Genomic DNA, 20,784 nt, shown 5'->3' on the forward strand with positions numbered 1-20,784 from the left:
AAGCACTGAAATGAAGAGACTAGTTCAGTCTTGCAGGTGGCCAGTAGCAGGAACAAAGGAAGAAGTCATCCTACTTCTTCCTCACAGAGTAAAACAGAAGGTTTATGAGTCTCCAGAAGTTTGTAGAATCAGGAAGGATGGCATTTGGAGAAAATGAGTGTTAACACTGCAGGTGCAATTAGTGATTTGACTCTTGATTGCTTATTTTTTAATAAATATTTAATGTTGGCTGTGTTCCAGCTGCATTCTGCTCTGCCCCCGCCAGACTAGTTGGCTCATTTTTGTTGGCCACTTTTGCATCTGTCCACCCTGGTTCTGCTTTGATCCTTTCCCTTGAGCTCTGCTGTGACAAAAGCTCCCTACCTAACTCATCTTCTCCTCTGGTTGAAGTTGTAATGTGGGTTGTGGTCATATCAGCAGTGACTTGATGAGGAGGAGAAAAATCCTGTGACCCTCAGCAGTCAAGGTGAGCACAGTCAGATCCCACAGTTCTGACTGGGTGCTGCGTGGAGTAAACTGGCAAAAAGATCATCCTTTCTCCCCAAAACAAGCAGCACATAACTGCTGGTCCCTCTCAGACACTGCAAACCCTCCAGGGCCCATCCTGAGCTATTTCTGAGCAGTGAACACATGTGCCATGTTCAAATAGAGTCTAAAACCAGCAAAACTTTATGTTGAAGTCCAGATCTGCACAAAGAAAAATGTTCATCTCCACTGCTGACAGTGACATTGAACTACCCAGGGGTTGTTGATGCTTCACAGCTGCTTGGAGAATTCTCTGCTTGGTGGGGAAGGACACGCTGGGACACAGAGCAGCTCCAGTGCAAGGTATTTTCTCTTTTCTGGAACTAAATCTCTGGTTGCCATTGCCCTGTGCCTGTCCACAGAACATTTGTTTCTGAACATACAAGTCTGTTTCCTCTTTCCAAAAGTCAGGTGATTGGAATTAACTCTCAGAGTTGAAAGAGTGCTGGTTTTTCAGTCTGTGTCAGAGTGGAAGTCTGTTAGGTGGTTTTTGGTTTGCAGCTCCCCATTGCCATTGGTCTGTCAGCAGTGGTGAAGGCACTGGGAGTGCCTCAGTGGGAGATACTGCACAAGGGAAACTGATGAATTGGTATGTAGAAATTAATTATTTTCACCATGTTATAAATATATAAAAATAAAACATGAGCAGACTGAAAAACAGATGTGCAGGTGGACATCCAAGGACCAGGTTTTTGATGAGACAAGTCTCATCCCTGAAACACACCCTTTCATTCTGTGCTTTCCATAAAGCCAGGAGTGCTGTGCAAGGTGTAAGATTAAAAGGATAGCTGGAGCTAAAGCAGGAATGCTGAGCCCTTTTTGGAACAGGACTAGAATGCTTCACAAGTGTAGGGTTCTGCCATTTGAACCAAAGTCTAAACCTAACTTCAGAAAAGAAGTTGAATATTTGTGTCCATTTGCAAGCCTGTAAACTTGGTGGCATTTATAATGAAAATAAAAACCATTGGCAATTACTGAGGTTGCTAAATGAGAAATTGCTTAAATACAATGCAGTGTTGGCAGAGGGCTATGGTAAAGGGTAGAGGGGGTTTCTCCACAACCCAATCATGTTTTAGCTGGTACTGGGAGCTTAATACGTAGACCCCTGCAGGTGCCACGTTTTCAAGACCTGGATCTCAGCCGTTGTTCTCTGGAGCTTGACTTGACCCTTGAGTAAGAGGCTGGAGGGAATGGTTTATACTTATGAGCTATGAATGCAGCACAGTGTCTCATTCTGAGTATCTGCTGTGCTCTTGCAGCAGACTTCTTAAATGAAAAGGCAGAAGGTAGCTAAAATAGGCTGTCTAGCCTTTTTATGAGCTGCTTTGTTTTAAAGTTGGCTGTAGGAGTGAGTGGAATATTAGCTGTGGTATGTTGAGGTAGACTGCATCTTGACCACACCACTGAAAAAGTGTGCTCGAATACTTAGTACAGTTTGCAAAGAGAAGACAGTGACTGCAACACCAAAATCAGATGTTGCACTTCCTTTTTTTGTTGTTTGTTCCATTGCAGAAAAGGACCTCTTAGAGGAGCAGAACTTCTGCGTTGCCCATGTGTGTACTCATAGAGGAGGTGTGTGAGCCTGCAGACACTGGGGGAAACAAGGGGTGCCATGGACAGGGCACTGGGAGTCACTGAAACCATGGCTTTGGTTAGGGAGGGCTCCCCTGCCCCCCAGTCGTGTGCTTTTTCAAGAATTCAAATGACAAGGCAGCTAGGTCATTTGCTTTCATTAACCACAAGCTCTAGGAAGAACAAATTTAAAGTATGCAAGTGCTTTCCTAAAATTAATATAAAATAAGAGGAGGGTAATAATATATTTGAGGAATATTTGTTAACTAGTAGTCTCTTCTCCTGATATTTCAAAAGCTGGGTCTGATACCCATGTCTCAAGCTATGATCACAAGAGTTTCCTGAACCCATGTAGTACTGAGTGAGAGAAATATATTTGTTTTTCTCTTTGGTAACAGTTTGTTGTTGTCAAGTAGTTTTTTTCATTACTGTGTCAAAATGACTTTTAGATGCAGGACATTCTTGGTGTGAAGTTCCGTGCTAGTCTGACATGTGGCATGCAGGTTTGCCCAACTCCAATTCCTCAGATTTTTCTAATGTGTTAACAGTGAGGTTTTTTAATTGAATGAAACCACATAGATATGACAAAATGTCTTCTGTAATCTGTGATGATACTGCAGATGCTTTTCCTCTTCCACTATTAAATATTTTGTCAAGTGTATGAAAAGGTGTGGGGCTATGAAGAGAAACAAGATTTCAGAGTGTGTTGTCACCTATTTTTACTTCAGAATATGCTTACAAAGACTATCTAGAAAGATGCAGCTTTAGGCTACATGTGGGAGACTTTACTCCTGTGGAGTAGTAATTACCTCTAGATAGCAAAACCAGACAGAAATTTTACATTGTTAACTATTCATAAGCTTTAAACAACACTTGGAACTATATCTGAAATCTAAGTTTACCCTGTAAGTCTAAGTTGTGAAATTTAACCTGGAAAAGAAATTTGAAGTTCTGTAATTTGCTACGGTGCAGCTTTTTTTCCATAATCTAATTATATCAATCTTAACCAAAAAAAAAGGCCTTTTTTTCCCTCTTATGGTTATGTTTGAGACTTACTAACATAATGGTGCCAAAACCAGGGTTGAAGTTTCTTGTTTTATAACAGCGTTGCTGTTTTCAGAGCTGGCAGATTGTCTGTTCACAATGGATTCCATATGTGCTGGAGTCCACAACGTGAAGGGATTTACAGAGTACAAGTTGGAGTGCAACTGGTGGAGGTGGGAAGCCCTCATCTCCTTGTTTTTTAGTTTAAAAGGGCTTTATTAAACAGCAGTCACACAGAACCCCAGCATGGTTGATGCAGGAGGGGACCTCTGGAGATCATGTCCAGCCCCCACACTCAAGCAGGGCCACCTTGAACCGGTTGCCCAGAGCACATAACTTGTGAGTATCTCCAAGGATGGAGACTCCACAGCCTTCCTGGCCAGCCTGTGCTGTGGCTTGGTCAGTCTCACAGTGAAAAAGTATTTCCTAATGTTCAGAGAGTATCACCTGGGTTTGAGTCTGAGTTTGTTGCTGCTGGTGCTGTCACTGGGTACTGCTGACAAGTGGTGTGGCTCTGCATTTTTGACTCCTTCCCTGCAAGTATTTACATGCATTCATGAGATTTCCCCCTGAGCCTTCCCCAGGCTAAACAGACACATCTCCTTCAGCTTTTTTTTTTTTTTTTTCATAAGAAAGATGTTAATCACCTTTGTAGCCTTTTGCTGTACTCACACCAGCACATCCCCATATTTTTGTGCTCAGGAGCGTGGAACTGGACACAGTACTGCAGGGGAACCCTCATCAGTGCTGAGTGGTGGAGGATTAGCTCCCTTGCCCTGCTGGCAGCACTCCTCCTGATGCTGCCCAGATTAACATCACCTTCTTGCAGCAAGGGCACATGTTCAGCTTGGTCTCCACTAGGACCCCCAGACCCTTCTCTGCCAAGCTGCTTTCCAGCTGGGTGGCACCCAGCATGTGCAGGTGCCTTGGCATTGTTCCTCCTCCACTGCAGGATATTTGGTACAGGCTGTGGAGATTGTCATTGACCTTGCCACAGAAAAGGCTAAATGAACAAGTAGTGTTCTGTGGGTCAGGTTCTGCATGAATGCTGTGTCCAAGGGTAATCAAGCTACCTGCATTCATAAAATGTAGTGTGCATTACACCCACAAAAATAAATGAATGAATGACCAATAGATGTAGTTCTTTATCATATTTCTGTCATTTTAAGCAGTTTACACCTTTCAATTGTTTTGGAAGTCTGAAACTGGAATGCAGGAGAAGAATGTGCTGTTCTTGTGTTTCAGAGTGGCTTAGTCTTAGGTTGCTTTGCTTCACCTGGACTTTATTCACACAGGACTATAGCTGAGAGAGGACAGGACAAGTTTCAGGTTTTAGTTCAAATTCTTAGTCTGTCTGGCTGTACAAGCCACAGAAAGACATGTGCTGGCAGAGGAGGAAATGAGAGCAAGCTGCAAAGTTTGATGTGTAGGAGAGGTTCTTGAACTGTCTCTTCCAGTGGCTGAAAATGATCATGAAGTTGCTGGGCTATTGTGTAATAAATTTATAATCTCAGCTGTGTTAAGAGAGGCAAACGAACATTTTAAAACTTTCCTGCTGGCTTCAGTTTTCTCAAGTGGAGCCAAGCATTCACCTGGGGAAAAGAAGATTTAATACTTTTTTTAGATACCTGTGGAACGACACTGACTTTTGTAGCTTTTAATCCAAAGCAAGAGGAGAATCAAATTTAAGAGCTTTTTCCTAGGCATATCAAATAGTGTTGCACTGGTAGCAATGAGATCCAGGAGAAACAGTTTCTTGTATTCACATAACCCTCGAGAAGCAAGTAAAGAGAGCTGGAAGTCTTCATATGCATTTCTAGAGGTACTAACTTGAGAAGAAATAATACTGTTCGAATTACCATGCTTCAGTTTTTCTTGGCTGAAAAAAACCCAAGATTCCTTTTTCTTTTTACACAAAAGTATTTTCAGGAAATATTCTTTGATTATGTAACTGTTTTCACAGAAACAGCTTTAAACTAATTTTCCAGTAGAATATGATTTCTAATATTGGGTATCTGGCTCCTGAGGAGACGTCTGTGAATAGCCTTGCAACATCTTTCATTTCTGCCATTGACGACTTCTAAGCTGAGAATAGACTTGTCTCTAGTTCCTTAAGAAATGAGAAAAAAGTTTGCATTGCCTTCCTTCTGTGTTACTGAGATGAACTGGTTTTTTTTGTTTGTTTGTTTTGTTTTGTTTAAACCTTTGTTCAGAATTTCAGGAATTTCATGCAGAATTTTATTTTTTTTGTGTGTGTTCTTATAGGCAGCTTACCAGTGATTCCTTAAAGCTTTTTTGTTGTCAGAAGGTCCAGCAGTTTTAAATAAAGCTTGAGTATGTGTTTCTGATTAATTGAAAACTTTCTGTACAAGTATTGGCAAGTAGACTGATAACACGACTGCAAATAGTTTTGTTTAATTTTGAATACGTGATTTTATACAGCTTTAAAAAAAAATCAGCAGTGTTATGCCATAGATAAAGATAATGACATGAACAAGTGCATAGTAGGGTGATGTCTTTTTGTTCCAACCCTCAACATTCTATGGTTTTGAGTTGCTTTAACAGATGGAAGTTCCATGCAGGCTGGATGCTGTTGTGCTCAGAGCTGCATATGGATTTCATATTTGGTGGAGTTCCTTCAAAGACTGGAGTATTGGACAGCATTGGCTTGGCCTTTTCACCTCTTATTTCTCTATCTCTTGAAAGTATTATGAACCAGAAATGTCATGTCCAGTCTAGAAGCAAACTCTGTCTGCTGTTAATGTGAGTTTTGGGTTGGCATGAATAATTTCAAGCTTTCTCTCCTCTTAACACTTGAGAGTTGTATTGTTTGAGGAGATGTTTGTAAGACCCTGGCAAGGAGCAGTGGGTGTAGCTGGTGATCTCCTGTGATCCCTCTCTTTCCTTTAAGAGCCTGAGTACTGCTAAAATCATATTTGACCTCAGGGGCCTTGAGGATTCCAATCTGGAGATTCTTCTCTTCCTGATTAGTATCAGAAGATAGGAAATACTTTCCTCAGATGATCATTTCTAGCCTTTCTTTCTAAGTAAGCTTTGCGTCTAGCTCCTTTCAGGACTTCCTATTAAATTACTGAGTTAGAACTTTAAAAGGGCACGTGTGTTGACGCCAAAGTCCATCTGGTCCTAGTTTCTAACTCCAACAGTGAACCAAACCAGGTATCTACAGAAGAAGAGAAGCTGGGGGTGCATATGCTATTTACCTGAATAGCTCTCTCGTATTTCAATTATTTTTAAGCTCGGGGGCTTTCTCTTGACGTGGCAGGGCAACAATTGATCCATATAGTTTGGGTGCTTGGGAGATACGAATTGAGTCACCAGCATTTCTGCCTTTGCCCTTTATTAAAATACACTGTTGGAGGAGTGTGTTTGTGGCTCACATGAAATGCTTTATTTATAAAATATATTTTATACTGCATCATTCTTGCTCCAGCCTGAGCTGCCACGGGAGCAGCTGCTTGTCTGCTACAGAAAGAACTCCTTTAGAAATAAACATCCTTGAAAAAACAATCCAAAACAGTGAAAATGTTACTGTTTTCAGTTACTGGTGTTTCATGGTCCCTCTCTTGTAAGTTCAGTCTCCTGTAGTAGCAGGTTTTCAGTTGTGCTGCCCTTCAGGGAGGGAAGTACTGACATTAATTAATTCTTTTTTAAATGCAGATTTCCCATCCCCACCTCTTTAAAACTGAATCCTGGTTTTCTGCTGATAGGTTGTTAAATGAGGATAAAAGCATCCATTCTTCCAGGTGTAGTGCCATAAATGGACATACCAGCTAATCTAGGGTCTATTGTTTAACCTTTGCCTTCCTTGTGGTCACTTAGGGCATAAGGGATCATTGCTGTGCTCTTTGAAGCACTGTAGGTGCCTAGCACGGTGTGAAGAGCTACAAGTGACTTCAGATAATTGCACTGTGGTGAGGCTGAGAAAAAGAATATGTTATGATTCTCCAGGGCAGTGCTAAGAAGTTGAGTTCTGAGCAAGAGGTCCCACTTTGCTGGACAAAACACCAGCAGCTGAATCTCAGTTTGCTGTGGACAGAGGCTGACTGCAAGAGACCCTGCATTGTAAGGCCTCTGGAGGGGGGCATGACTCGACCAGTGTTTCTCAATCAATTGTGCAGGAACCTCTCATTGGCTGTGACATAAAAGATTATTTTTGAAAAAACCACTAAAATCCACCTATTTTGGGGTAAGGAAACAAAAAGAATTAAAATAGCAGTAGTACATACTACATTTATCTTTGTATTTCATTGCAAGTTAATGTTAAGCATGGTATCATTGGACAGGAGACAGGTTTTTCTTTGGAAAGATTGACCAGTATTGGTGCCACTTTCTATGTCAAGATCTATTGTTTCTGCTATTTTTGGCATCCTTTTGACTTTTTAAGAAATTCAAGTTGGCTGCTGAAATTGCTGATTGGTTTTTTGGACTCAAAAGTTTACCACAACTCTTTTTTCATATCAAGCTCATTGTGTTTCTTTTCATGCCTTTCCTCCATGTTGTACATGTACATTATAGATGTCCTTGCAGTCCCAATATCACCATCAGAAAAACAACATGGTAGATATTTACATGATGTGCTATTTCCACAGACTTCTAGTGGTCTATTGAGTTGAGAAAATGTTTGAATATGGAAAGATAATGATACTGGATTATTCCAGTCCCTTGAAGAAATGGGAAATCAGGAGAGAAAAATTAAGATACATGAGTTTTAAAAATACTCCTGTGAAAAGTTTAAATTCTTCTCCACCTTTCCCAGACTGGTTATCTAGAAGGTGGAAAGGCATATTGTTTTCATAATGGGTGTTAGTTAAATTTCAGTTGTTGCATGCCCCTTTAAGCTCACAGTGGTCAGAATTTGAGAATGAAAAACTATTTACTGAAGGTAAAATTTCCCTCAGGTGTGTTAAATAAGCAGCTTCTACCTAAAAATAAAACTGGAATACTAATTCAGTAGTTTTTGCGTGCTTTAGGGGCTAGCCACCAGTTGCCATAAATTATTTTTGTGTTTAACTTTTTCCCCTTTTAAGTAGTTTTTAAGTATGCAATTGTGTTCCTGCCTATGAGAGGTAAGTTACAGAATTGACCAGCTGCACCCTTAATCCTCTGCTATCCTGTAAGCAGAAAAAAGTTCTGGAAATGTCAGGCTGATGTAATTCATGGAGAACATTAGCTACTCTTAGAAGAGGCTTATAAAATATAAGCAGGTTCAAAATCACAGTCTTATTAACACAGCCTTTCCAACAAGAAGATCATCCATCTATCAGGGTCTGCTAGAGCCTATTTCATGTGCTCGTATTTTGGAAAGTCTGTCTGAAAATGCAACACTCTCTGTGGAGCTAAAAAATGTTGTGAAGTCCTAAGGGAACACTAGGTGTGATGGTGATTTCTTATGGAAAAATATGAACAGATCACCACTGCAAATAAATAACTGCTTCACATAGTGGTAATATGAGCACAAGGATAACAATATGTTTTGTTTATATTATTCCCAGAGAAAAGGGGAGGTCACTATAAAGTACCACTTTTTATTCTGTAGATTTATATTCTGCTGCATTTGTCATCTTTGTAGGTGGTTGGGTTGGTTTGTGGGTTATTAACAAGTCACTTTTTTATCCCAAAGCATTGATGAAAGGTGGCTGTGTTTCAGCTGTTGGAAATATTAATGAATGGCTTACACTCAGCTGAATATAGACTGTGGTATAGACTGCTCACAGCTGCTTCACTCTTCTCTTTTTGGGGCAGGTTTCTTTACCCATAGGAGTTTTCTGTGTCCTTCCATTTTTCTTTGTCTTTTTCTTTCCCTGCTGAATTTCCTGTTTTCCTTTCTATGCTACCTGCCTGATCTGTCTCACAAGTTCTTTCTTGAGCTAGGGAAAGCTGGGTATATTCACTGGAGGTGCCACTCCAGAGTCTGCTGGTGAAAGTCCTTAGAAGCCATTCAGAGAAGGGTTGAGGTTGGAAGGGACCTGGAGCTCAGCTGGCCCAAGCCCTGCTCAGGCAGGGTCACCTGGAGGTGGCTGCTTGGGGCCATGACCAGATCACTTGGGATTTGCTCCAGTGGTGGAGATTCCACAGTCTCCTTGAGTAACCTGTTCCAGTTCTCAGGCACCCTCACAGCAAAAGTGCAGCTTTCCACAAGATCTGCAAGACTCACAGAGCTACAAGCCCACCACATGAGTTTCCTGAATATGCCAGTCATGCCACTTTACTGTTGCCAAGCTGCTGTGTCTGCTCACACAGTGATTTAGCTCAGCCCAAGAATTGATTTCCATTTGACTGCATCTTTGTCTTTAGCAATCAAATAAGTTTTGTTTTATCTTAGTGACTGAAATAGAGGGGTATGGTCTTAGAGGTCTCTTTGTTTTTCTGTCAAAAGATGTCCTGTGTCTATGCTGAATAGCTGTTTTTTTCATAGAGGCACCTGAAATACAGCTTGACTACATGAATCATGCTGATGTGTAGAATTTAATTGCATTGTTTTACTTTAATCTTCTTCAAAGAGCCAAGAGCTTTTGAGTGTTATATTTAGAAATATTTGTAAAATCATTTTGCATACATTGCAGCAGCATCTAAAAAAAAAATCACACCTTACCACCTTCTTGTGTTTTTTGTGTAATTCAGTTCATTAAGGCGTTTGATGTTGATTTCACTTTGCCCACAACAGATTTTAGCTGAGCTTGGCAAGGCCTCATTAGGACATTTGTCATTGAAGTCTTGAGACTAATCAGGGGCTTTCAGTGTGTGACGCTGTTCAAGGGGAGCTTTCAGTGTTTCATGTGTAAAGCACAACACATTTAGTGTTTCATTTATCCTTTGAGATCCATTTATCACTTACAGAGAGGGAAAGAAAACCCTGAGTAGAGTAAAGCCTATTCTAGTCAATTTGTGCTAAATTATAAGGATTGCACCTTAAAATCTTCCCTTTTGTCTGCAGTCAGCAGATCTTAGTTGTCAGATATTAAAAGATCAGTTAATATGGTATTTTATTATCTTTTCTTGTCTTTCCTCCATGTTGTACATGTACATTGTAAAGGTTCTTGCAGTCCCAATATCACCAGCAGAAGAACAACATGGTAAATATTTACATGATGTGCTATTTCCACAGGCTTCTAGTGGTCTGTTGAGTTGAGAAGATATTTGAATTTGGAAAGGAGAGGGTAAAGATCTTACAGGATTATTCTAGTCCCTTTGAAGAAATGGGAATTGCTGATTTAATAACAGGAGTTGTGCTTTTTGCCATATGATGAGGCCTGTTTGTAGATTTTTACTTTGAATTCTCGTGATTTCATTTGATATGCTAGAGTGGAGCTGGATCTCTGGGAAGGTGGATGGCAGCAAAATTTGAAGTAAAGGCTGTGTACATGTACCTGTATTGACCTGCATGTGACACCTCCCTCTTCAAGCTTTGCCCTGGCTCCTGCTATGATACCATCTCAGGGAGAGAGCATTTCCTGCTTTTTGCCATTAACTAACTACCACTTAGAGGGCTCAATTGCTCTGCAGAAAACAGAAAAATCCTCCAAGTCAGAGCTGCCCTTTCTGCATCCAAGGGAAGCCTGCTTGCCTTTGTTGGTGTTCTGTCTGTAGTATTGGGGAGGAATGTTTGGGAGAGGGAGACAGCAAACATTTAGTCCATCATTTTCTTAACCAAAATACAAGCTATTAAACATTTTATTGCTGTCTGATTCCACATTTTGGACCTCCTTTCCCAAATATGTTGAACAGTGTATAATTTGGGAGTGTTGCAGTAAGGTCTCACCAGTAAGGTCTCTCACCAGTAAGGTCTCTCTTCTGTTCCCCAGGCTGAGCAACACGAACTCCCTCAGCCTTTCTTCACAGCAGAAGTCTTGCAGCCTCCTGGTGATTTTTGTGGCCCTCCTCTGATCTGGCTCTCAGTCTCTCTCGTACTGGGACTCCAGAGCTGGCTACAGCACTCCAGGTGGGGCGTCCCCAGAGTGGAGTAGAGGAGGACAATCACCTCTCTCCACTTCTGGCCACCCTGCTTTGGATCCAGCCCAGGATATGAGTGACTTTCCAGGCCAGGAGCACACGTGGCTGGCCTATGGAGATGTTTTACACCCACATCTTCAGCAGGGCTGCTTTCAATCCCATCATATCCCAGCCTGTGTCAAACCAGGGTTTGCCCTGACCCAGGTGCAGCATCTTGCACTTGGCCTGCACTTGAACCTCATGAGATTCCTGAAGTTCTGCAGCTTGGTGTTGTCTGCAACATCCACAGATGTGCATGGGTTTCAATACATGTGTCTGCATCCTTGGACTCAGTCTTCCCTTGTACATTTCAGTCAGCAGCTCTAGTGTTTGAATTATACTTCTACTGTCCATTTCTGTAAAGGTAGATGGAAATGTGGAAGCTTCATCCTCATCCTGCTGCTGCACTGTTGTAAGGGAAATGCTGTCCTAAGTGTGGCATCAGTTTGGCTCCAGCACCTGAGTATCTGTGACGAACTTTTGAACCTGCAGTATTGCCTGTGGGACTGATAGTGTTCTAAATAAGTGAGCTTTTGGGGTTTGCCTGGACATGATGTAATGACATAATTGCAGAACCATTTGCCTTTTAACCACGGATACAGTTTTGGGGTTTTTTTTTGGTTTTTTTTTTTTTTTCTTTTTAATGTACTCTATTTAGCTTAACAGAATAAAAAGAGACTAATCTTCAGTCTCTGCTACTCCATCAAGTAAGTTGATGGGCAGATACAAAGCTCCCTTGAAACTTCATTTGCAGGAATGCCAGTGTTATTTTTAACTGTCTCCAGCAGGAGGCTTTTTGTCTGGAAGGAGTCCAGGGGTGTACATTGTAGCCTCTGTTCAAATTCACCGCTGTTAAAGGGATGATTTTTGTGCAGGGCACAGGTGGGTACAGTTGTATCAGTGGCTGGCTGTTCACCTCTGCTGTTTGGCTGGTGGCAGCTGGAAAATCCAGTGCATGTCCCTCGCGTGGGTTGGCCTTGGCTGGATGCCAGGTGCCCACCAAAGCAGCTCTGGCACTCCACTCCCCAGCAGGACAGGGGAGAGAAAATGCAAGGAAAGGCTTGTGGATCAAGATAAGGACAGGGAGAGATCACTCAGCAGTTAAAGGCAGTTATTTGTGATAGGCAAAACAGGCTCAGCTTGGGGAAATTACTTTCATTTATGGCCAATCAAATCAAAATGCATACTGTTTTCACAAATGTGTAGAGTATTGTAAGGTTTTAAAGTGGAGATTTTGTTCTTAAATGTATTTGAATTTAAAATAAACTTACTGAAATGCATGCATGAACGTACTGAAATCCACATGCTAGTTTAGAAAGATGTGATAATTGTCATTGGTCATGTTAAAAAAATTAATTTTAGATGCTTCTGCTGTTTATTGTATATGAACAGAGCCTTACAATTCTAGTAAAATTGTGCTAAAAGTGATGGTTGATTTTGACTGCCAGAATTTAGGCATTTAATGATTTCATATTACACTACAATAGAGTTACACGTATTTGTAACAAAAAATAATTATTGCTCAAACAGAAATTTAAAAGTTAGATCCTTAAATCACAAGAAAATAGAAGCACTGCACGGAGAAGGGAGCATAATCACCTACAAGGTACAGCTTTAATATGAGTCTTAATAAACAATTTCCAAATAACAGCAAAGAGGAGATTATTTAAAATCTCAATCACAGATCATGGAAAGGACATGCTGGGAATATCAAGAGCTACTTGCATAGCAGTAGCTGTTCAAAACACAATTGATATTGCTGTTTTAATTGTACCCACATTAGAGAATATTATTTTTTCCTTTTTTTTTTATGGGCATCCCACAGGTCATAAACGTTGACGGAACAATGAGGAAAACCCTCTTAGAAGACAAGCTTCCACACATATTTGGGTTCACACTGCTGGGAGACTACATCTACTGGACTGACTGGCAGAGAAGAAGCATTGAAAGAGTTCACAAGATAAAGGCCAGCAGAGACATCATTATTGATCAGCTGCCAGATTTAATGGGCCTTAAGGCAACGAGTGTCACCAAGGCCTTTGGTAAGCACGGGCAACATAGCATGGGTCTGTAGGAGTCTTAATATGGCCTTGCTTTCATTAAGCAGCTGTTGATCACTTGTAATGAGAATAACTGTGATCTGATGGGTTTGAAAGGAAAATGACACCTATTGTTTCTAAAGTTGGGGAAATACAATGTTGAAAAAGAAATTGCTTCCAGTTTTTAGTGACATAAATCTTCCAGAGCTTTCACTACACTCTTTCAATTTTTATGAGGATTTTATTGCTCTGTGCTACAGGAATCATTCTCAGAGAAATGCTCTATTTCCTGCTGGTCTTTCCTTCCAGAGTAAAGTCCCATGATGTTAGCAGAATGCTTTTCACTGTTGGGTGGTATAGGCACAGCCAGTCACCATTATAACACTGCCCCAAAGCATGTGGCACTTAAGTATTAACTCTTAACATCTCAGTTGTACCTAAATCTTAACAACTAAAACTTGCCCTTAGCAAAGTATCAGCAGCTGGATCTCCATGTCCTTCCAGTGTTTGAGGTCCTCTTCTGAAACTGTGCAGCAAGTGTCACAGGTCCTCCTGGCTTCACTGCACCACAGATTTTCCAGCTACCAGGAACACTGGAATTTGGGCATAGCAATAAACAGATTCATTAGTCAGCTGTTAAAATTACTGAGAAGAGTCACAATGGAGAAATGGCATCAGTCTGAAAAACATATGCCCTAAAATAGGGAAAATGAAAAGAGCCCTGGCTGAGACTGATCTTTGAGAATTTCTTTTGTGTGCGTGGTGACATACTTAAAATACCTAAATCCTTGGTTCCAGCAGATGGAGAGAGGCACTCATGTATGTGTTGGTCCTTACTTTCCCCTACACATTCCATCCCCATCACATGAAAAAATAAATGTGAGATGGTGGTGATCTTGTTGGAACTGCTTCTGCTAATGGCTCTTCTCAGCTTTTAATTAAATAGGTGGGAAAGAACTGCGGTTATCTGGCTCTTTTCTGCCCTTTTGTATCACTGAACATTTGTAAAAGCTGGTGGTTTCAAAGAGCTACAAAGATGGAGTACTTGGTGAAAAGTAGCTAATTCATTATCTGTCTTCAGTGAACGAATTTAAACTTTGGGAGGCAAGAAAGATCTGTTTGGTATTTGTACAATAGGAGGGATAGGTCCAGCTTTGTAATCCTGGGTAGACAGGAAGGATCCACTTGGAGTGCCTTTTTTTTTTGTTTGTTTTTTTTTAAGAATTCCCTGCTGACAACTCATAGTGTTAACCTATTTTGGAAAATTATACCATGTTTTTCCTCAACCTCCTGTGCTCCCCTTTCCCTTTTACCTTCACAATGCACTAAAATGTGTTTTGTTTTAGTTGTTGGGGTTTTTTTTGGTTGGTTTTTTTTTTTTTTTAAGGAACTAATTCAATGCACTAATACCTGTTCTGGTTTGTTGTTTTGTTTATTTATTTTTTCAAAGGAACTAATTCATGCGCAGAGAACAATGGAGGCTGCAGCCATCTGTGTTTCTTTACACCCCAGGAGGCCAGGTGTGCCTGTCCCATCGGCCTTGAGCTGTTGAGTGACATGAAGACTTGCATCATTCCTGAAGCCTTCTTAGTTTTCACAAGCAGAGCAGCAATTCATAGGATTTCCCTTGAAACCAATAATAATGATGTTGCTATTCCTCTTACTGGAGTCAAGGAAGCATCTGCTCTGGATTTTGATGTCTCTGACAACAGAATCTATTGGACTGATGTTAGTTTGAAGGTATTACTGACGTGTGAATTCCTTGAATATAAAGCCACAGAGCAGTTACTTTGATCTAACAAAGGTCTCTGTTACATGATCTGTCCTGCAGTTGCCAGTGTTGTCATTGAATTGCATCCAAGGGAGACCCTTGGAGATGAAGACAGTTGCGTTGCTGAATGCACAGTAGGGTGACAGGCATCTTCCTGCTTCAAATAAAAATCCAGAGTGGTGTCTGCTTGTACCAAATGCCTGAATCTTGGATGCTGGATGTGTTGCATCCATATATATATCTGCTGTAGAAAAGCTGACTTTATGTCAGAGTAGAGTAATTTAAACATTGAGCTCAGCAGCCCCCTGCATTTTCTATCCTCTTCCAGTTTCGACTTGGAAGACAATTGTATTCAGTATTAAGATTTGAAAGTGAACTTTGGATTCTTTGCTGTTAGTCTGTGGCTTCAGCTTGGCACAGAAAAAGCCAGGGAACTTGTCCAGTCTCCTCCACACTGTGCTAAGGGCCCACCTGCCCCCAGTTCTATCTCAATGTGTTCCCCAGAACACATTTCCTGTGATGTTTGGTTCACATCCAGGTGCGTGCTAAACTCAGGGTTCTGCTCTTCATCAGTATTACTTTTGAAGTGAACTAAGTATTTGGTAGAAAATAACAGATTCACTTCACTGGAACTTAATTATTCTATTTAGACTCTTAATAGGTTTTCCAAGAGCAACCAGAGTTTCCTTGCCAATGTGCCCAAAGCTCACTTTTGGAGCCTGCAGGGCTTGGGCAGTTTCCTTAGCTGTTCTGTGAGGACTAATGAGGGCTGTGCTTCAGAGTTAGCAGTGCTGCCTGTGCTGTGGATAGCGTTCCTTCAGGAAGAGTGCCAGTGTAATAAATTAGTGCAGTGTAGACACAGTTACTAAATAAATCTCACACAAGCACGTGGAGAGCAGGAGTTATGGACCCCTAACCACTTGCACTGGAAAGCACATCACTTCAGCTGCATCAGACAGTAGATCTCAGTCTGTGCAGAACTGGAAAACATTTTACTTGTTTGTTGCCTCCCAAATTTTCCAGCGTACTCTATTTGCATATACATACCAGGTATCTTCCAGCACCTCTGGGTTGTCATTCCCCTTGTCCCCTGTATCTAGCTGCTCAGGAGTAGGTATTGTAACTTCAGAGCTCACAGTGATCTCTGTGAGCTCGGTCCCCACCACTTCCCTGGTCCCTGTATGCCTCTGGTTATAGGAGGACACATTTTCAAAGACTACCCTACGGAATTTCAGAGTTTGACATTTACCTTTAAAAGTGTAAAATGTCTCTGACCCTTACACATCCATGTACCAAATTATTAAGAAATCAATAGCTGAAATATTGGCAGGCATGTAGACTCATTGCTCAGTGTTGATAAGCAAGGGTGTGGGTATTTGGTCCTGGAAGTTACTATTTCCCTGGGGATTGTTTCTGTGCTGTTAGCAGTGACTTATTTATATGTGTGCAGTCCTTGCCCTATGACTTATTCTGATGAGTGTGCAGTACTAAAATGTAGATGGGATCAGTAGATGTGCTCTGATGTAGACGTGCTCCAGGTGACTGATTATGAGAAACAATTTAATTTAGATGCCACTGAGATGTGTTTCTGAGACTTAAAACATTACAGGGAATTAAATAATTTTTTAAAAGCAGCTTCTTGTGTGCAAATAGAAGAGAGGGAGAGGTGTCAAGGAAGAATCTGCAGCGACATACTTCTTTCTGGAAATCATGTCCTTTTCAGATGTCTTGGTCTGGCCATCAGAAACCACTAGCTTTCTGAAAATTCAGGTGTTTTTCTCCTGAGAATTTCTATGTCTTTTTTGACAACAGAAATTAGTTGTTTAAAAAGTAACAATGTCTGGGGTTTTTTGTACTAATTTCTTTTTGTACACCAAACTTCATGATCATTATTCCTTTTTATTTCACTGGGGTATCCATAAGCACTGTAACATTTTTACACCATTGTTTTTCAGACCATAAGCCGAGCTTTCATGAATGGGAGCTCTGTTGAACATGTGATTGAGTTTGGGCTAGATTATCCTGAGGGAATGGCTGTGGACTGGATGGGCAAGAACCTCTACTGGGCAGATACTGGAACCAATCGCATCGAAGTCGCCCGCCTGGATGGGCAGTACAGGCAGGTGCTTGTGTGGAAGGACCTGGACAACCCAAGGTCTCTGGCTCTTGATCCCACCAAAGGGTAAGGGACTCTGTTGTTTTTCAAAGCTTTGTGTGGGTGTTCTTGTATGTAACAAGTTATTTGGCGCAGCTCTGTTTCTTCAGAGTCTTTGAAAAGGCAGTAAACCTTCCACCATCCTATGGTGAAAGGTTTCATTACAATGAAAAAGTAATAATTGTCAAAAATGCTATTCTGCCTTCATGTTAAAAAAAGGAGTATTGTGATGCTGCACATAACCATGTGGGTTTTTTTGGTTTTTTTTTTTCAAGTGCTGCAAAGAAATTTAGAAACTCAAAGCATGCAGCTATACCTGGCTGATGTCCTGTTTTTGTTGCACTTCTCATTGCAGATACATGTACTGGACTGAGTGGGGAGGCAAGCCCAGGATCGTCCGAGCCTACATGGATGGGACAAACAGCATCACTTTGGTGGACAAAGTGGGGCGTGCCAATGACCTCACTATTGATTATGTGGACCAAAGGCTCTACTGGACTGACTTAGACACAAGCATGATTGAGTCATCAAATATGCTGGGTAATCTAATGTTAAATTACACCAGACAGTACAGAAATATGCACTGGTCATAGTAAAGTAATTGAATAATAGGAAATTTGAGCAATATAACTAATAGTAAATCTCTGTGTATATTTTCTTATAAAAGGAAATGGAGAGTTAAGTGTTAGAGAAAATTTAAAAAACCTTCATAAATTAATAACCATATCATGATTTATAATGGTAGTGAGATGTCATTTCTCTCTGTTGGTGTGACACTGTCTGTGTTGTACCAAAGCAGAGATGGCCTCTGAGTTCTCAAAGTGTTACCTCTTGAGCAGATACTACTTAATAAAGAATCCCATGATGCTGATTTGGAAAATCAGGTTTTATTTTAAAAAGAAGAAAAATCTTTTTCTGCATGCCAGTCACACTCTTCATTTTATGCCATGGGAATTGTCCTTTAGTGGGTTATTCTTGTTTTTGCAGGACAAGAACGAGAAATCATAGCAGATGATCTACCTCATCCATTTGGATTAACCCAGTACAGTGACTACATCTACTGGACAGACTGGAATCTTCACAGCATAGAAAGAGCAGACAAGACCAGTGGGAAGAACAGGACCCTTATTCAGGGCCATCTGGATTTTGTGATGGATATATTGGTCTTCCATTCTTCTCGTCAGGACGGCTTGAATGATTGTGTGCAGAATAATGGCCATTGTGGTCACTTGTGCCTTGCCATCCCAAATGGATTTAGGTGTGGCTGTGCTGCTCATTACACCTTGGATCCCAACAGCAGGAACTGCAGTTGTAAGCCTTTTTGATTGCTATTGTGTTCTTCAGTGCTTATGGCTCCCAGGTGCTAAAGGAAAGGGGTCCCAAGTGTGTTTCAAAGGTTCTGGTTTTAAAAGCGACCTTTGAATAGGAGGACAGAGTATGGAATTTTATATCCATTTTTGTGACATGTGCTAGTTATGGAGATTTGTATTTCAAGTCTTAGAAATGACAGTGCTGTCAAGTCTGGTCTTTCTTGTTTTACCAGAAGTGCTTTCTAGGTGATTCAGCTGTGTGAGTGAAGCTTTCCCACTCCTTACCTAAGTGTGTAGGTGGTGGAAAAGAAATTATCAAGACAAAATGTCTTTTTCTCTTACATGCTTGATAAAGTCGGCTAAAATAACACTCAGTAAAGCAGTCTAACTCCTAAGCAGTCTGCCCAACTTGCAGTGCACTTAAAATACATATAAGTTTGTTTTCTCCCTGCATGTGATATTATGAGCCTGCCAGTTGACTGGTTGTCCAATAGGAACTTAAATTTCCAGTAGAAATGGCACATGAATAGAAAATGGGTGCATAGTAGCATATAAGGCATTTTTAACTGAATGAAAGGGTGAAGTTTTGAAAGGCAGGTCTTGCAGATTTAACCTGATCTCCTTCTATAACTATAGAAAGAAACATTTCAACTTTACAGCAAAAATCTCCAGTTATGGGTTATTTAATTTTCATTGTGAATATTAGTGTCTCTTTGTGACTTCATTCTAAATATTCTGTTTCTTCTGTGGAGATATATTTTTGGGAATTGTGCTTTCTCATGCATTCTGTTTTGGCTTGTTTCAGCCCCTGCCAGTTTCCTGCTATTTAGCCAGAAGTCTGCCATCAGCAGGATGATACCTGATGATCAGCAGAGCCCAGATATCATCCTACCTATGCATGGTCTGAGGAATGTCAAGGCTATTGATTACGATCCCTTAGATAAATTGATCTACTGGGTGGATGGACGCCAGAATATTATAAAAAGAGCCAAAGATGATGGTACACAGGCAAGTGTACATCTTGTATATAGTTTGTTTCAGTCTTTTTGTGTGCTTTACCTTATGCTTGACCCTCCTCTTCTATCTGCCATACCAAGGGATCATCACTGTCAACTGCTCTTGTCAGCACTTACTCATGGATATTCTCTTTATGTATGAGAATTATATATGAGGTTTTTAGGGTTGTGGTTTTAGGGGTTTCTAAACCATCAGGCAGGTAAACCATGCTTTCTGTGCAATCGGTGTTCTTCAGTCAATCATCAGAGTGATGGCTGGAAATCATTGTCCATGTGTTGTCTTGCAGCCTTTCACTGTAATGAGTACCCCAAACCAAAGCCAGAACCCGGAGAAGCAGCCCCACGACCTCAGCATTGATATCTACAGCCACACCTTGTACTGGACCTGCGAGGCCACGAATTCCGTCAACGTGCACCGGCTGAGCGGCGAATCCATTGGGATGGTGCTGCGGGGCGAGCACGACAGGCCCAGGGCCATCGTGGTGAACGCGGAGCGGGGGTGAGCTCCCTCCTGCCCCTCTGTGCCTGGGAATCTTGTGCTGCATCTGTCTGTTTCTGCAAAGAAAGTTTTGAATTTTGCTCGGGGTGTAGGTGACTGCTTATCCGGTTCTGGGCTCTAAAGATATCCGGCTTTCTCCTCCTGTTCTCTCCTTTGCCTCTGTTCTCACAGCCATGGGTGAGGCACTAACCCAGGGGGTGACAGCAAAGTAAAACCACCTTGTACTGTTCTCTCTGTGGATGCACAGCCCTGCCACCTGATAGCAAAAACAAGAGAGTCTGTATCACCTCAGAATCTGGGTCATAAATGTTTAGTCATCATAAAACAAATGCTTCCAGGGGTAAAGAAAGGAGCCTCGAATTTTATACAACTATTCCTGCTAATGTAGCAGTATAAAGCTTAAACACATAAAGCTTGAACCCCATATGTTCTATACATTCTTAACTTAGTTCTGATGTAATGTGTATCTTAAAAACCTCTGAAATGAATTGAAGCAGGTGGGATGCACTAGAGTGATTTCCCACAGGAGGAAAATAGGTTGTTTTACTGCAAAGCAGCTTTGGTTAGATTCAAGAGACACTCTCTCTGCTTCTGGTAGTTAGTAGCTTCCTTCTTAGGTGTCAAAGGTAGATGGTGCTTCACTGTTCTCTTGAATAAGTGAGATGCTTAAATCCCAGTTTACTGCTAAATGGTTTACCATTAAATTACCATTTAAATATTGTCATTCAACATCCGTGCTTGACAGATGTTGAATGACAATATTTCAAAAATGTGTGGATACAGTAGTATCCAGAGACTGTCTGGGGTGTTTATAGGACTGGTGTTTTATACCAGTGTACTCTG

General features: G+C 41.1%; 1 protein-coding gene across 1 annotated transcript in view; it reads left to right on the forward strand.

Moving 5' to 3' along the window:
- LRP5 (LDL receptor related protein 5) overlaps positions 1-20,784 on the forward strand; it is a 93,399-nt gene that overhangs the window by 54,145 nt on the left and 18,470 nt on the right. The window contains exons 7-13 of the mRNA XM_066551425.1: positions 12,977-13,193; positions 14,641-14,930; positions 16,917-17,143; positions 17,472-17,656; positions 18,104-18,427; positions 19,232-19,434; positions 19,730-19,941. Coding sequence (XP_066407522.1) covers positions 12,977-13,193; positions 14,641-14,930; positions 16,917-17,143; positions 17,472-17,656; positions 18,104-18,427; positions 19,232-19,434; positions 19,730-19,941 — 1,658 coding nt within the window. The remainder of the gene's footprint in view (positions 1-12,976; positions 13,194-14,640; positions 14,931-16,916; positions 17,144-17,471; positions 17,657-18,103; positions 18,428-19,231; positions 19,435-19,729; positions 19,942-20,784) is intronic.

The sequence above is a fragment of the Molothrus aeneus genome, chromosome 6, assembly GCF_037042795.1.
Source record: "Molothrus aeneus isolate 106 chromosome 6, BPBGC_Maene_1.0, whole genome shotgun sequence".
NCBI classification, from domain to species: Eukaryota; Metazoa; Chordata; class Aves; order Passeriformes; family Icteridae; genus Molothrus; species Molothrus aeneus.